The sequence below is a fragment of the Armigeres subalbatus genome, chromosome 3 (genome assembly GCF_024139115.2).
Source record: "Armigeres subalbatus isolate Guangzhou_Male chromosome 3, GZ_Asu_2, whole genome shotgun sequence".
NCBI classification, from domain to species: domain Eukaryota; kingdom Metazoa; phylum Arthropoda; class Insecta; order Diptera; family Culicidae; genus Armigeres; species Armigeres subalbatus.
In genome coordinates, this window is record NC_085141.1 from 159943286 (window position 1) to 159961601 (window position 18316).

An 18316-nucleotide genomic window follows, 5' to 3' on the forward strand; every position below is an offset into this window, starting at 1 on the left:
TCTTAATCGACTAAAATCAAACCGCGTAAAAAACTAGAGGTACAAGTGTGGAAAACAAGTTCGCATAACAGCTCCAGGAATTCCAGAGCAGTTAATCTAATGGGGACGCATGGTTGTTAAGAAAACAATTATGTAGGATATATAATATATAAAATGTAATCAAATTTTCGATTGATTAAGGTTTCATTCACAAACGACGGTTTCGGAAGGTTCTGTCTATTATTGTCAGTGCGTTTTCTAAGACTAAGCTGAGACTTTCAAGAAACTTTGCCCAATGCCGTAGCTTTCATATTCACATGCGTGCAAAGATTGTAGTTCACCGACGGCTTTCATTTATAATAATGTATACCAAGCATCTATGTTCAAACCAGATCCGCATCATATAATCCAGATGAAAGAAAACTGTTCGAACCTAAACTGCTGCTGGAATCCAAAAGCGAACAAATTAAATAAATTAAAGAATATTGCTCCGATATGTGAAAGGAAATGCGGCGACTGTACAATTTACGGTGCCAACCAGGGTTGCAAAAAATACAAACAACGAATGTCCTCACCACCACCACCACTTGACACAGATCATGTGCAAACGGTGCAAAATAAATGTTAGATACATGGATATTTGTGCGACTGTATGAGTTTATTAGCTACCTCTCGCACTGCCCACCATCGTTTACGCTCTTTGTAGTTTGCCTGTTCTGTATCGCAGGTAATGGCAATTTTGAGTTGTATGTTATCATCCGGGGTCTAATGCATGCCTGGGTCGTTTGTATTAAGGGGACTGTTATCATGCACGAAACATACGATAAATGAAGACAGACATATTGAAACGCCAAACTGCTTCACACTTTCCACTCTGTAGATGCTGTTTCTATTCAACCCCTGACGATAAATGATTCTGGTGTGATCTAGAATGTTGCTTGGCGGAATATTTTCAACTTACCCTTGATAGTCAATTAGCAGGTCGTGGTACAAGAATCAGACGATCTAACGGGTCTGAAGGCCGAAATGGACTCTATATCCGCTGCACGATGACGAAACTTGCTTGGTTTTAGCTCTTCAAGATAGACCACGTTGTTCACCAAGCGGTCTCCACTCTCACAGATTCATACTTTCACCCGATGCTGTTTGATGACAATGAGCGATTTCAACAACCCACGGGAACCTACTACGGAAAACCCGAAGCACACGCCACTCAACCAATATGTTGCACACAAAGACTTAACCTCAGGAGACTCAAATGGCGACCCAACAAGTACCGAAAACGTAAAAACCGAAAAATAATAACACGAAACAAAAACGTATCACACCTTGTGAAAACGCGACGACATGGAAACCATCATCACACGGATGACGACGGTCGATTAATCGATCGGAACAAAACAGGCGGATCCAGTTTGGCTTGGTGCGAAGCTCGCGACACACTTTCGACTCGAACGATGGCCACAAAGATGAATCAGACACAGAGCGAACTTCCCGGTTCCGGATTTACTGCCAGAAACTAATGCACAAGTGATGCAAAATTTAACTCACATAAAGTAAAACATGAACACTGAACAAAGTAGCAAAATCGGCAGAAGACTTGGCAATGTACTCCCGAGTCGTACAGCTACGAATCGATGAATGAAATCTCCTGCTTCCGACACACTGCAATTGGAGTCTTGTTGGCGAACCAGACGAGCGCGGGATTCTCTCGTTTTCTCGTAGACCCTTGTCGGCCTATACAGCTACAACTATCGTGTGAAGCCGTACGCAGGGGAGTATAGTACAGGATGGATAAATGGAAAATGCTTTATCAGTAGGTGTATTCGAAGGCGCTCACATGGTAGACTACGCAACAAAAGTTTAAAAAAAAGTTGTTAGAAAGGGAATCTTTGCATACGAGTTTCATTTTTCCTTATTCAAAATTTAAGTTGTTTCAATAGTACAGAAACCCAACAGCTTGGTATATCTCTCATAGATATTTCACATTTTACAAATTGGCCAGATATGGAAGTATGTCAAAAATCGGCCTCTGTATAATGGAAGCACCTAAGTACGAGCAAAGGCGTAGGATTGCCAATCCGGAGATGGCTAGTTCGGTTCTCGGTCCGGTCCAGAATATTTTCGGGTGGGAAACATTCTTGATTTCCTGGACATAGTAAGTGCCACACAATAAGAAACACAATCATGTATTTTTTTTTCTTTATTAAAGAGGCTTTCAGCCCTTGGCTGGTTTACCTCTGAGGGGTCGTACACTTATTACGTAAGCACTTACGGGGGGAGGAGGGATCTGTCATTTTTTACGGCCCCTGACTCATGCAATGGGAGGCATAGAAAAGCTTTGAATTATTAACTGAGGAAATGCTTATAGTTGAATAACAAGTTAAAATGCAGGCCAAGTTCCAGTTAGAAAGTAGAGCCAAAGAAGATAAAGAAGCACTGAACTTAAAGTGATTATTCCAATGTCATCTTAAGTTATTGTACTTTTTTATTCTTCTTCTTCCATAGCTTTACATTCCAACTGGAATTTGGCCTGTTTAGTGGTCTGTAAGGATTAGCATAGTTTAATATTTAAACGCTTTTCTATGTTTGTAATTAGGACGAAACAAATACCCACCCACTAATTCGCACCCTCTTCATTATCCAACGACAAACAGGACAAAAGAAGGAATTCGGTCTTACTTGATATTTATTTTTATATTGGATTTCTCAGAATTTACATACGCAAATGATGAAGAAATAAACTTAAATACATAAACTCATGATTTCAAAATAATAAAAATCATTTAAAATTATTTATGCCCTTCTCGAAAGTTACAAAGTCGATTTTTTTACTTGCAAACATCATTCATTCGTAGAAAAGGGTCACACCATGCACGATGGCAAATTGAATAAAATCTCTTTATGCACTTTGTACCACTGCTTTCCAAGTAAACTTTTCTAGATACTAACAAGCGTGAGAATCCACTCGTGCAACTTTTACAACTACAGCTTTGGATACTGCTTTTTACGACACCCCGCACCAGGTAAATAGTTGTTATCAATTCACCTAAGAATATGCATTATTATAATAAATTTCAAATTTATTGCCTAAACATAAAATTAGATAAACTGTCTTAAAACCATGAATGCAATGGTGGGAAAAGAAAAGATTTCAATAAATAAATGTGGAAATGGAAAAATAACACTTAGTTGAAAAGCAGGCCATGTTCCAGTTAGAATGTAGAGCCATTGTATAAGAAGTACGGGATTCGAAATCAATTTCATTTCTTCAAGTTATAGACTCGCAACAAAATAAGTAACACATGCTGAGCTAGCGAATTGTGTAATAAAGGCAACTTCGCTCATTTGACTATATTAAACATTTTATTATGTTAATTAGGAAGTATAGAACAACAAACATCAGAAAAATGGAATAAATGTTTTATGTTTTCCATGCGCTGATATAGATATTTTATTCAAACAACTTTTTGCAATTTGCATTTGACTTTTTTTGTTGGGTTTTCTAACACTAATGCGAAAGAAAACAACAAATAAATTAAAACAAATAAAACTAAATAATATATGCATTATTAGACTGTCAGATATTATCAGATATTTCTATGTGATATTGTAACATTCATCACTAAATAATGTTAACATTGCACAGTATGCGTCGCAAATGCACGCACGTGTGCGAGAAATGAAAACTGAAATCAAAGAGAGCTAATGGTGATGGTTATTATCATAGTATTAAGAAGGAGAGTTGCACGCATGCATGGATATGGTTGTAAGAAGATTGTACATTGTGGATGAACACATCTTTGGTGGTTGTTCGAAGTGGTACGCCTCATGTTGTACGCAATTTTTGTAAACGTCCATGGTATAGACTGGCAAAGCAGTCAATAACGATAACCGTTTACAACGATGTATTATATGTGCAGCTCAAAACCGAATTTTTGAAATCACGGCAATCAATGTTTCTCCTATTAGTTTTATTACTGCGCATCTGGTGCGCTGTATAGCGCATCTGGTTGCGAACATTGTGCACTAGTTGGGCAAAGATGCGCTAAAAGTTGAACGTTAACGAAATTCGTATGGAGTACGAAGATCTAATATTGCTCCACTGTAATCCACCCCAAAATCCAACTGCTCGAAACAACGAAGCGTGCAAAGATCCGAACCCGATCGGGGTGGACGAACCGAACGATTGGCTCAACCTGACCAGCGCCCACTGAGCTATAAAAGTCCCATCCCAAGGGAGGAAAACTCTCTTAATCCTGGGATAGTGTGCAGTGAAGTTAGACAAAGTTTATTTTCCAAAAGTGTTTGAAAGTACTAATCGTAAAAGAGGTTTTTGGCGGCCTTGAGTAGTGGTAGCTAAAAGTGAAACTGTTATCACGTGTGAACGTTAGCCAGCCACGTAATGCACGCCTCCCAGAAGGTCGAGCAAGATTGTACGTTACAAAACAGTCCTTAAAAGTCCGTAATTGCCTCTTCGCTCACGGTGAAGCCTCTCGGTATTGAAGCCGACATCGTAAAGCAGGTTCCCAAATCCGGCCAAGCCTAATCTCATCCCTTCAGGCCAATCACGCCGGTACCCAGCCCATCCCGACGTCGCAGGTCCAACGGAACAGTGAATTTACAAAACAGTGGAGTGTTTCCTATTTAAATTAGCTTTTAATAAATACGCTTCATAAAACCATTAGCAATCAATTACTTTGTCTCGCGAACATTATTTGCATACTTCATACGTTTGATTTTCAGGGCCGATTCCCATGTTGCGCTTTTCAAGCTGCGTGCACGTCGCTTCCACGCAAGGTACCCAGCATCGAATGTAGCCGTGCACACGTTTACGTGTGCATTACTCCATTTAATGTTGAGTACCTTGCCAGCGTGTCGACTGAAATTTGAGAATGAAATTCCCTGACTTTCCAGACCATTTCTCGAAAAATTCCAGGTACGGAATTTTTTTTTCAATTTTTGGAAAAATATAAAAATATCTGCATGTATGAAACCTTGAAGTCCATATGAGTTCCTGGAAAGCCTTATCACTTCTGGGAGCAGTACATTAAGGATTTGTAGAAAATCGTAGGTGATTCTGGTCGTTCACAAAGATTAAAGTAAATGCGCAGAACTCCTGGAAGGTTTATTTGGTTCCAATTAGTATTATAAACTTTCTGGCGCCTTCATCCACCATCGGGAATTCTCACGAACTCTCTGGAGTCACAATAGAACTTCAACATTACTGATGGACTTCTTCAAATTGTTGAAGTTTTCATTATCTTTCTGGAAATTTGTGTGAGATAAAGAAACCTCCATTGGCTCTCAAGTATACTCACGGAGTAAAAATTCTTATTCACTCTCTGTGAAGTCTATGGACTTCTAAAAATAGTCACGAACTGCTTGCAATCTTCCAGATAATCAAGAATTCAATCCCTACAATTTCGAATAAATCCATGCAGCACTTACAGTGAGCCCAGGAAAACATTCTAACCACTGCACTACCGTTATACGCATAACTGTCCCATATAGCTAGGAAATCCCAGCAAACATGGGACAAATATGCGTATGACGGTAGTGCAGTTCTTTAAATATTTTGGTCTGAATACACTCAGGTCGTTTATTTTTTGTCGATTGTGACCTTCGATTTACATGAAACAATATAAAAAAATATCAAAAAAAAAATAGGTCTTGTTTGTTAAGAAGGGGCATAACTAGTCTCAAATGCTATGGGAAGCTACGTCTACTCCATTTATCTTATCGATTTTTAGTTGTTTGCCAATAATTCTAATTTGAGTAAATAACATATAGTTTATCAAGTTTTTGAAGCGGAGCTTTTGAAAACATCTACTGAACATTCATTGAGGAGCTCCAGGATAAAAACTATCGAGAGAGCTTTTGGAAATCGTTTGAGATTTGTTTTATGTTTCATGGAGAATTCTGAAGTAATTTAGAAAATTTTGTGAAGGGAATAATTATCTTCGGAAGATATTTTAAAGCATTTTCACTGAAGCAGTTTCTGGACAAAATTCTCAAACATCAACCAGAAAATTCCTAATAAAATTGTTTTATAAACACCAAACGCAGCAAATGTTAAACTGAAACATTGCCAAGACAACAACATTATCCTCCTCTTGCGTCCGAGTATGGCTATGGAGTATCTAGTAACGTTTGATTGAGACCATCGACACTTTTGCACATGAGGTAGACCATACGAAAGGCCGAATCATACCGAATTTTATCAAACATCATTCTCTCTACATGACCTATAATTTGACCAACTAAGGACGTGAGGATCGACCAACCACTTTATAAGCCCATCATCAAATGGAAGTTCACGAAATGTTTTTGAAACAATACCTACAGAATCTTGTTTGGAGACCGATGCTGTGGAGTGCCGTCATAGATCCACAAAGATAGTAGGGTTTTTTACCCCATTCCCGGCCTAACATGCGTACGACTGCATTATTTTATTGATATTTATGACAGGAAGCAACTTTTCCTGAATTTTGTGGGCTGTATAATACTGCAATGGGGTTCACTTCTGTTTAAAAAATAGCTATTCGTGCTAAATATCGTTCAAAAAAGCTTTTATTTGATTTAAAATAACGAGGTGCAGCACTCATTTCAGTCGTACCGATTTGCCATTCCGGCACACGTAAAACCAGTTCCCGGCCTAAACAAAATTTTACTCGATCTCTCAACATTTTACTCTCATTCTCTCTCGGGACGGTAGAAAATGAGACGTAAACAAAAATATGCACGTTCCACGACAACAAGATGTCAGATGGTATTATTCATAATCATTTTTATTTGGTTGAGAAGATATATTTACTCATCCAAATTTCTTCCAAACACTTAAAAACAATATTCTTTTTACCTTTTGAAATCGAGAGAATTATAAATAACATGATAGCGTCAACGTGTTAGACAGTTTTCCTGTTAACGATGAAGGGTCATTTTCATACTCCTGGCCTTTTGGCAGCACGGTGCGGCTAGAAGTTTTTGGGCCGAGGTGATTTTTTGTTCGATTTGAGAATACAATTTCAAATGTATTCTAATATGTTTAAATAAGTTCTAGTGAAACGAACTAATAGGAAGAAATGAAGTGCGTGTGCTTAGAATGATGGTGTGGTGATTAACAACTTAAAGCAATGGTTGTATCGAGCACTGTGACGATTTTCAGGTAGGTGTTTATTTGATGATACCGTTTTGTAAAAGTGGAAAGAATCACTCCGGCTCAGTGGTGTGGCAAGGGAGAGCAAAGTTTTGAAATCTACATTTTTATTTTCTACAGTTGGTTCAATTAGGAGTAAAACAAGTGGTTGAAATATATTGAATATTGTGAAAGATAAATGGGAGACTTTTTAAAAATTATCAATCATAAACCTACGGCTTCCAAACAGTATAAATCATTAGTTTTCTGTGCAGTGAGCCGGGAATCGGGTCCATAGGCCCAAGTAGTGATTTACCCTATTCGGTGTTTTCTTTAAATAAGCTTCTAAATATCTAGTTGTAGGTTAAACATGTTGATGATTGTTTATTGCACGGTTCTGAACTATGGCCCATTTCAGCCATTTGATTTAGTTTCGATTGCTTTCACTAGAAAATTTTGTTCATTAAAAGGTAAAGTGATATTTTAGGTTTTTTAATTCTAGTTGAGTACTTGCAATATAGTCAGCAATTTAAATTTATTATTGAAGACTGATTCTCGCGATTAATGATTAAGTATTTGAACGATTTTTTAGAACCTCTTTTGTTTAATGGGAACCTGACTTAAACACTACTGATGAGGAGACTGCCAAAAAAAAAATCAAATTACTCCGACACAAAGCCACTCAAATAAATTAACTAAAATATCAAAGGAGACTTTTTATTAAAAACTATTTGAATCAGGCCTGAACAATGACCATTTGAGCAGCGTGAGTTTGGTCTGTTATTGATTGGAGATTAAAAGAAAGAAACTCGATTATCATGGGAAACGTGAAATGGGGCCGGAGTAGACTTTTAGTCTAGAGACTGCCAACTGTTATACAAAAAAAAGCTTTATAGCTTGAATTAAAAAAAATCATAATAAATTTTAAATATTGGGTTTTGGGATTTTTTTCCCTGACCTCAATCAAAATTCCCTGACCCTGACATTACAGGTCCAAATTGCAATTCCCTGACTTTCCCTGACTTTCCAGGTTTTTCAGGTAGTCGACACCCTGCTTGCGCAGCTTTAAAAATCGCTACGTGAACATCAACCCTTATAGCTTCGATTTTAAACGCATTTTTTCAAACTTTATTAAAGTTCAGTTCAATCAAAGTTAATTGCCTATTTCCGGGGATTAAACCACCAGACTTAGACATTAATTTACAATGTTGTGAAAACTCATATGTGAATATGTACGTTATGTGGAAGATATTGATTTGGAAAATGTATTGTGCTTCCAGTTGAAAACCAAAGTGAGCTCTCGCGACAATTGAGTTTTTCCTTATTTCGTGATGTCGCAACTGCATCGCGACTAGTGCGCATCTATGCCACCGTCGTGCGCCATGATGCGCACTAGTCGCGACGTAGTTGCGACAAACGGAAACGGGAGAAAACTCGATTGTCGCGAGAGCTCACTTCGGTTTTCAACTGGAAGTACAATATTGAAGGTAACCACTTTCCTTTCGATGGGACTCGAACCCATGACCCTACAGTACGCTAGACTGGTGCTTTAAGGTCACTCCTGACGGAATCCAAGTTTCAAAGTGCTCGCGTTTTCGGGGGCACACCACTCGATACGGAAGCAACGCACAACTGTCATTTTTATTTTTTCGCGCATGCTGCGACGCAGCAAAACTAAATCAACAAAAATGACAGTTGTGCGTTGCTTCCGTATCGAGTGGTGTGCCCCCGAAAACGCGAGCACTTTGAAACTTGGATTCCGTCAGGAGTGACCTTAACCAACTAAGCTACGAAGGACCTCCGTCGGCCTTCGCAACCTAGCGGCTACCTAGCCAACACTTCCAAATGTGTATAGCACACGTTCACATTAGAGGAGCGTGAGTATTTAGAATGTCTGGCGGCTGTACACACTCTTCATCAGCAACTCAACTGTACTGATCAAGTAAGGTTGTGTAAGCTATTTGCCAGTCGGTCGTCAAGCTCCAGGAGGGTGAAACGCTTGTCATCCGCGGTACAATAGCACTCTACCCAACATCGGTTTTGGTACTTTGGTTTTTGGTACCCGATTTCTAGGTGGTTTACCCTAATTCAGCTGCTCATGTTGGGTGATAGGCTAGTACGTAGTTAATGCTTATTGTCGGCAATAAACTTTTCGTGGCGAAAACTTGCTATCAGTGGGGATTTATCGAGCCATTTGTGTTTATATACCTATTTTGTGTCGAAAAATAGCACGTCAATACGTCTGAAGTTTTGTTATCATGAATTAAACGGAATAATAACAAAAATATTGTTCGCCATATGTTGCTTAAATAACGGGTAGACGAATAAGCCACCTCTTCAGTCCCCTGTCAAGCTCAGACCCGACCGCATTGCGTAGGCAAGAGCACGCAAGTGTTGGCTTGAGAAATAGATTGCGAGTGATTTGATACTCGGGAGAATTTAGGGTCTGTCTCAATAGGGTAATTAAACTGAAATTAAACTTAAAAGTGACACTTCAATAATTATCGAATAACCCTGCTGGCAGAGCAAGATTGCTTTTGACAGATATAGAATCATTTTGCATCGATGTCTTATTGGAATTGCTGGGTAGCACCAGCCATAATTATGACCGGGTTATTTGCTAATTTTCGAACTGTCACTTTTAAGTTTAATTCTCCAAATGAGACAGAGCCTTAATTAATCGTGATACTCGGGAGATTTTAATTGAAATGATTTAGCGGTGTGTGGCGGCGAAGGGTGAACCACGTGCTCGCTAAACTCTAGAGCATTTGAACGTAAACAAGGATTTGCTATATGTTTCATAATGAAATCAAGAGTTTTGTTGAGCATAACAGTATTTTTAATCCCTCAAGAGCTTGAAAATTGTTTTAATCTAAAGTAGACTTTACAAGACATGTAGTAGAACTAACCAAAAGCTTCCGTTACTATTTTGTTGTGATGATTTTTATGATCCATAACTCTTGTTAGATTGTAGTTTGGAAAAAGTTCATAAATATTAAATTCACCTGATCCAACTGAAAATATGACTAAAGATTTATTTGAGCATGAGAAATGTTATTCTAGGATGATTATCGGCATTTTTTTTAACATGAAGAAGTCTAATATACATACGTCCTAGCTGGTCGCAGTAGCCTATTGATTCGCGCATATGATAAACAACTCTGCAGAGTTAATAAATGGTCAGCAAGTCCATGTGTGCGGTATGGTGCCAAACCTGGGACTTGGGAGCACACGCAGGACATACGTTTTTCAGCTCAGAATATCCAGAAGATCCAGAAGGAGATTGGCCAGCAGAAAAACAACAAAGCCCTTGGGGTGGACCAACTACCAGGAGAGCTACTCAAACACGACGGCGAAGCACTAGCTAGAGCAGCGGTTCTCAACCTGGGGTACATTTACCTCTGGGGGTATTTTCGCTGGCCTTAGGGGGCACCTCGAACCAAAATGCGTAATGGCGAATGTGTAAAAATTTCAATAAAAACTTTTTGATAGAGTTCTGGTAATTTTTTATTCTAAGGCCTTGTATTGTACCGTGGATAATCAAAACTCGGACATACTCAAACTTCGGACACTCCAATTTGTATGTGAGGTTTTCAGAAATATGTCATTGAAATATTTCATCCAGCTGAATTGAAAGGGCTCATAGTTTTAGCTTTATTCAGGATAGTTTTAGTCTAGTTATCCATGTTAATTCAATGTGAAGAAATAATTGAATGTCATTCTGAGCTATCTAGTATTAATTATTTGCAATGTTTCTTCTCAATATTGTGTAATTTGTTGTCCGAAGTTTGAAACGTTGTGTCCGAAATATGAATACAATGTTGCTGCTGTCCGGAGTTTGAGTAAAACTGAAGCCGGATATTTTTATGATTCTCATGGATTCTACACAATAATTCGTACATGTTAATCCCGTGTTACAAAGATAAGCGATATGCTTTATGATTGTGATGGAAATTAGAACGGTGAGATTTAAGATGTGTGTTAACAGACTGATTTCATAGCAAAAAGTGCTTAAGCGTCCGAAGATTGAATTTGCACGGTACATAATATGCATGGCGTTCAGTAAATTAAAACTTATTTTGATACAATTTTGTTTTTAGTAGCCATTATCTTTCAAATGTTGTAACAGGATTTTAACATAAGATTTAAAAAATGTTTAATACCTAATTGCCCAACTTTAGGCAATTGAAATAGATGTAGCAAAGCCTACTGTCTAATTTGTAATGTTCTTAGTTTCATGTTCTTGAAAAAATTTTGTTCAGAAAAAACTAATATATCTGAATGTTGATCACAATCTGGAGACCTATCACGACGTGTAACTGCACAGTAAACAATATATTTTGTATCTGATTCTGTTATAAATTTCTAACAAAATATGTTATTTTTATGATAAAATTGTAACAAAATTTGATAGTTTTTTGTTTCGAGTACTGTAATTTTTTATAGAAATTTAGATATTTTAACAATATCCTGCACCATATTTCTAACAAATTTTGTTATAAAAATTTTGTATAACATAATAACATATGATGATATAATTTTGATATGACCTTCTAGTCGGGGAGGTTTAGGAGCCTCCTTTCAAAAGGCTTGGGAGCCTCCTTTCAAGAGGCTCGGAAGCCTCTTTTCAAAAGACTCGGAAGCCTCCTTCCAAGAGACTCGGATGCCTACATTCAAGAGGCTTGGAAGTCTTTCTAAAGAGGCGCGGAAGCATCGTTTCAAGACGGTCGGAAGCCTCATTTCAAGAAGCTCTGAAGTCTCCTTCCAAGAGGCTCGGAAGCCTCCTTTCAAGAGCCTCGAAAGCATCCTTTCAAGGGGCTCGGAGAGCTTCTTTCAAAAGGCTCGGTAGCCTCCTTTCGAGAGGTTTGGAAGCTTCTTTTCAAGAGGCTTGGAAGTCTTGGAGGTCTCCTTTCAAGCGGCTCGGAAGCCTAGGAAGCCTACTTTCAAGAGGCTTGATAGCCTTTCTTAAATAGACTTGGGTGCCTCCTTTAAAAATTCTCAGAAGCCTCCTTTTAAGAGGCTCAGAATTCTTCTTTCAAGAGGCTTTGAAGCCGCCTTTCAAGAGGTTCCGAACTTCCTTTCAACAGGCTCGTAAACCTACTTTCAAATGGCTCGCAAGCCTCCTTTCAAGAGGCTCGGAAGTCTCGCTTCAAGAGAATTCTTCTTTCAAGAGGCTTGGAAATCTCATTTAAAGAGGCTCGCAAGCCTTCATTCAAAAATTCCGGAAGCTTACTCAAAAGAAACTCGGAAGCCTCCTTTCAAAAAGCTCTGTTTAAGAGACTTGGGAGTATCCCCTCAAGAGACTTTGAAGCCTGTTTTAAAGATGCTCAGAAGCCTTATTTTAAGATGCTCGGAACAGTGGTGCGAATTCTCAATCTCAGTGACTGAAATTTGTTGGATATTGATACCATTGCCTCTTCACACTCACTTCCTAGCAGTGAAAACTGAAAATGGTTAGCAGCAACAATCAAAGATAAAGTAAACAAAAGACCTCTCTTCTCATTGCACACGCAGCCCGCACTGACAGTCTATTCAGTTCACTCGCTGCTGTGTGAATGCGACGGCTCTATATAAATGCATGGGTGAATACTATCACTTGAAAGACAGTGACAGGAAATTTGTGCCGACTGATCATCAGCTTCAGCCCGCTGTTGGCAAACCGAGTTTGCTAAGCTACTCCTGCTTTGTCGTTCTGACTGAAAGGCACCGTCATAGGCAAAGAGGAGCAGAGAAAAATACAAAACAAAAGAATCACACTCAGCAGGCATTGTTGATAAATTGCACCACTGGCTCGGAAGCCATCCTTTAAGAGGCTCGGAAGTCTCCTTTCAAAAGGCGCGGAAGTCAGCTTTCAAGGCTGGGAGAGCTTCTTTCCAGAGGCTCGGAAACCTTCTTTGAAGAGGTTTGGAAGCCTTGTTTCAAGAAGCACGGAAGTCTCCTTTCTAAAGGCTTGGAAGCCTCCTTTCAAGAGGCTATGAATTCTTCTTTCAAGAGGCTTTGAAGTCTCCTTTCAAAAAGCTCGGAAACCTTCTTTCAAGAGGCTCGGAAGCCTCCTTTCAAGAGACTCGTAAACCTATATTCAAGAGGTTCGTAAGTCTCCTTTCAAAAAGCTCGGAAGCCTACTTTCAAGAGGCTCTCTTTAAGAGGCTTGGGAGTCTCCCTAAAAGATACTTGAAGCCTCCTTTAAAGATACTTAGACGCCACATTTTAAGAGGCTTGAAAATCTTCTTGCAAGAGGCTTGAAAGTCTGCTTTCAAGCTGCTCTTATCAAGAAGCTCGGAAACCTCCTTTTAAGAGGCTCGGAAGCCTCTTTTCAGGAGGTTCGAAAGCCTACTTTTAAAAGGTTCGGAAGCTTCCTTTCAAGAGTTTTGGAATTATTTTTTCGAGTGGCTTGAAAACCTCCTTTGAATTTGTAATTTGAAATTAAAAGTTTCACGGAATAACGAACATTCAGACAACTTTTTGGAGAACCATATATCCCGTTTGTTTTCAGGTCCGTTTTGCATACATCTTGAGAGTTAAACTTATTTTTTATTTACGAAAAAATATAGGGGTACCTCAATAAATGAAAAAGTTTGAAGGGGTACCACTAAAGAAAAAGGTTGAGAACCGCTGGGCAGTTATCGAGATTTGGAAGGAGGCTTAAACCTCTCCCGCCCATGGTGTCTGTGGTGCACCATCAAATTTTGCACCTTCTAACCTTCATCGAACTGTTTCAACAACAAAAAGGAATATTGGACACACCTTTGTGGTTTCATAAGACTGGAAATATAATCAATTTTGAGTACAAATAGTGAAACTATTGAAAACAATCAATTAACTATTGATTTACAATCAAAAACTTTTTTTTTCGTTTTCCACTAATTTTGGCTATGCCAAAAAACTTTTGTTCTAGCATTTTTCTCAAAGATGATTCCTTCCTATTGAAATCTTTGAAAAAAGTCGTGGGCGGGAAAGGGTTAACTTAGACTGATTGTACTATCAATGGTTGCTACTCCATGATTGATCAGAACTATAGATAGTAGAATCTATAGATGAGCAAAAGCATGGCTGAGTCGATTTTTTTGCCCGTGCACACGCGCATATGACGTCACAACCCTTAACGTTTCCATTAGAATCGTGACGTCATGCTCGTTTGGATTACGCTATAATTTCTCGTCTTTTCATTTTCTATCTGGCGGCAATGGTCAACATCACTCTGAACGTTGCTTTTTTGTCACAGGCACGAAAACTGCATCATAATCCAATCCATAAAGATATGTAATGCCCTTTGCGACCAGTCGCGCTTTATAACTTATGTTTCCAAACTCGTCTTCTTTCTTCCTATAAATCCAACGTGATCCAATTGCTTTCTTTCTTGTTTGTTCCCAAACATCATTTTGTTCCCGTGACTTAAGCGTCTTTCATGGCCACCATCCAGGACATCATCTCTTAACAACCAATAGCTTGGCAGTATCGCGACTCACTGGACAGTTGATGAACCGTTCTTCTATTAATAGCGTTTCTGTACATCAACCATCTCCTCCTGGTTATTACTTCCCGCTTCCCAAACGTTCATCTTCAACTGTGCCCTGAACCGCATATCAGTCCCATATGGAAAACCAACGAACGGAGAAAACATGCATCAAAGTTGTAAGCATTCATTTCTCGATGTAGCTCGTTGCGCTTGGGATTTTGCAATTGTTTTCGATCTTTTCCATTTAATCCCTTGCCTTTTTTACTATAGTATCCAAAAACAAGGAAATATTTAAATGTTTTGCCAAAAAATGCAATGGGACAGTTTATGCAGTTACATTGCCCAAAAAACATAAAAGTAACCGCATATCAGTCCCACTGAGTTTAAGTAGATGTTTATCAAAGCACAAACGCGATGTCGAAGTCTTTTTTATCACTCGTGTGCATTGGACCTAACACTCCACGGTAGTTAGCTGTCTATTTTCAGTTATTTTTATTGTAAACAAAGTAGATTCGCACAGAGGCTAGTCGGTTAGTTTTACAGATTCTATCAGAGCTACACTCACAAAAAACTCTGCATTATATTCATGAGTTTACACATGGATTTTTGCAATGGGGGTTGCGAAATGGATTCCATAGTTTCGACACATATATTCCATGCGCCCACATGCATTGCATGAGTGTTCACACATACTATCCATGTGGGTCATATTATCCATGTGTGAATTTATATGCAATTAAGTATGTGCCGACTCATGATATGCATATTTCAAAATACATGAATTTTTGCCATAAAGTATGTGTCGATTTTCCTGAGTGTATGCTCTTTTGCGCACTCCAAATAATCTAAATGTTGTTTCCACCTGAATTTTCAGGTACATTTTACGTGCACACGTAGCTGCAAATGCTTCAGAAAATTCAGGTGAAACTTACGTGTCTGGTGAATTCTATCCAAAACTCAGGTAGAACTTACCTGATTTTCACGTAGAAAGAAAATTCTATCGAAAAATCAGGTAAAAGTTACGTGAATTTTACGTGAAATTTTCAGGTGGAAACAACGTGCAGATTTTTTTGGGTGTAAACTACGGTTCCAGTGATGATAGTTCAGACGGAGAATTTTGTGGATTCGATGAGCAAGCTGGAGACGGTGCCTTCCCGTGCAAGGATGCGGAAAATATTGAAAGTTTCCGGTCGTATTTTGCTTCATTGGCGTCGGCGGAACAAGAAGCGGATAGTAGTAGTTACGCTGCGGAAATAGAACCGGTTTTGAATAAAGAGCAAAGTAATCACTCTCCATCAGGCGGAATCCCATTTTCCACAAGGGAAGACGAAGGCTCGGATGATAGCTTCTTCGGTAAGGAAGTGGTTTCACCGGATGCAGAAATAACTAAAAGTACTACAAAAAAAGAAATCCGGAAACGTGACGTTGCGGAACGGCGCAGACAGGCGACTTGCGCAATTATTAAACGATTGCGGATGCCTCAAAGAGTGTGGCAATTTGGTCCCCAGAGATGACCGGATAAACATGAATAAAACATCCTGGAGCTAGGACATGGCGGGCAAAATGTATTTCATCCGAAAACGGGTTCTGCGCAAACACGCAGTCGCAATCGCTTTACTAAGGAAAATCTGCGGAAACGTCATTTGTAAGACTTTCATATTCGAACCGTGACAAGCGACACAGCGCCAAGTTCTTCCTCAACACACTGGGATACGGAGAACACTGCGGGTAAGTTTCCATCAACATTATAAGCTAACACACACAATGATTGTAATTGTTGTAGAAATATCGTATATCGGATGATTGATGACACTGAGGATGACGAAGAAGCTGAACCAAGTACCCTTAAACGCGGAAAATACGAGCGTAGTTCTGATCTACGGAACTCCGTCAAAGCACACATCGCTAAATACAATTCGTGTATCTCGCATTATCGTCGTGTTCACGCCCCAAATAGATTGTATCTGCCAACGGACTTATCGATTATTAAAATGCACAAGAACTACAATGAAACTCACGAGCCGGGTGTCAGTTACCAGTTTTACGGTCGCACACTGAAGAGTTTGAATATTGCGATGGTGAAACTGGGACACGAGGAGTGCGAAACTTGTATTTCGGCTAAGCTGCATCAAAAAACGCTGGGGCATTCGATAGAGGATTTAGCATCAAGCAAAAGTTGTGCCATATGCAGAGACTTCAAGGAACATAGGCGGCTATACACGGAAGCTCGTGTGGAGTACGAGCAGGATGGAGAGTCCGTGACGCCTGGACATGTGGTGCTGGCAGTTGACCTACAGAAAGTAAGTTTAATATCAGGTTATAACGTTTTTAATTAATATTGAGTATATATAATTCGTTTTTCAGGTTATACAGCTGCCACGACTAGACGGGCTGAAAACTATCGTCTTCAGTCAACGTCTAATTGCATTCAACGAGACTTTCGCCCCAGTAGGCAAATACGCACAATCTACACCCGTAGTTGCGTGTGTTTGAAACGAAGCAGTGAGCGGTCGTTCTTCCAGTGATATTTCATCATGCTTCCATCGGGTTGTTACACGGTTCAGTGACGATGTAAAGCTCACTCTATGGCTCGATAATTGTGCTGCCCAGAACAAAAATTGGAATCTGTTCCTTCATCTCATTCTTTTGGTAAATTCCAAAAACATTAAGATGAAGGAATTGATTCTCAAATGTTTTGAATCTGGACACACTTTTATGGCGGCAGACAGCTTTCACGCTGCCGTCGAAGGTGCCATGGGACGCAGTCCACCAATTACCTTCCCTGATTTTAAAACGGTCGTTGAAACTGCAAAGCGACAGGTCGAGGTGTTGGATATGCTGCCAGAACATTTCTTCCCTAGCGTGTTTAATATTTCGCAGTACGTGCTTAATAAAACAAAACCTCGTCCATACATGGACAAAATTAGACAAATTGTCGTGAAAAAGGGATCTTTCAATCTTCACTACAGTAGCTCGGTGGACGGCGAAGCCAAAAATGCTGCAAGTTATTTACAGACAAGCAAGAAAAGCTTATTTTAGCTGATGATTTTGATCTGGATGAGCATCTAAGAAGACACAACGGACCGCGAGGCATTGACGCTGAGAGAAAAGCAGATTTGCTAAAAACTATTTTGCCATTGGTGGAGGATGAGAAAAAGGAATTCTGGAATGAATTGCCTCAATCTGGCTGAAAGTAAAATAGAAAGCCATGCCTTTGCGTTTGATTTGTTATTGTTGCCTTCACTTTATAATTCATTTGTAATCGATGAAATTCAGTTATTACATGTATAATTTTTACTATAATATCTACGATGAAATTGTTACGACTGAAAACAATACACCGGAAATTCTTTTGGAAATTGGTATTTCTCTTAAAAACTCATATTTTATATCGCCCATCCCCCGCAGTTTTGTTAGTAGTAACTCAAAGTTCTTGTTACAAACAATTATTAATGACTTTGTCACAATGGGACTCATATGCGGTTACTTTTCAGATGGGACAAAACGACCTGATGTTTTTTTCACATTTTGTAGAACAAATAGTTAAATTTTATGATGGCATTATAAAATATAATACATAATATGCTCATTTTTAAATATAACTAAAAAACGATGAAAAGTCATATGGGACAGATATGCGATTCAGGGCAGTGTAGGTGCCATTGGTGATAACAGAAGCTCTACGATATCATTTGTCTCGATTTCTTTGGCTAGAAACTATACTGTGGCTGGTGTTTCGAAAG

General features: G+C 39.0%; 2 protein-coding genes across 2 annotated transcripts in view; one reads left to right on the plus strand and one right to left on the minus strand.

Annotated features, from left to right (window-relative positions):
• Positions 1 to 1632, minus strand: part of LOC134223283 (influenza virus NS1A-binding protein-like) — an 86352-nt gene extending 84720 nt beyond the window's left edge. The window contains exon 1 of the mRNA XM_062702435.1: positions 941 to 1632. The gene's annotated coding sequence lies outside the window, so the exon portion shown is untranslated. The remainder of the gene's footprint in view (positions 1 to 940) is intronic.
• The window catches only part of LOC134222094 (uncharacterized), a 28420-nt gene extending 11354 nt beyond the window's left edge, over positions 1 to 17066 (plus strand). The window contains exons 4-7 of the mRNA XM_062701238.1: positions 15621 to 15965; positions 16196 to 16301; positions 16357 to 16873; positions 16938 to 17066. Of these exons, the coding sequence (XP_062557222.1) occupies positions 15621 to 15965; positions 16196 to 16301; positions 16357 to 16873; positions 16938 to 17066 (1097 nt within the window). The remainder of the gene's footprint in view (positions 1 to 15620; positions 15966 to 16195; positions 16302 to 16356; positions 16874 to 16937) is intronic.
• The last annotated feature ends 1250 nt before the right edge of the window (positions 17067 to 18316 follow it).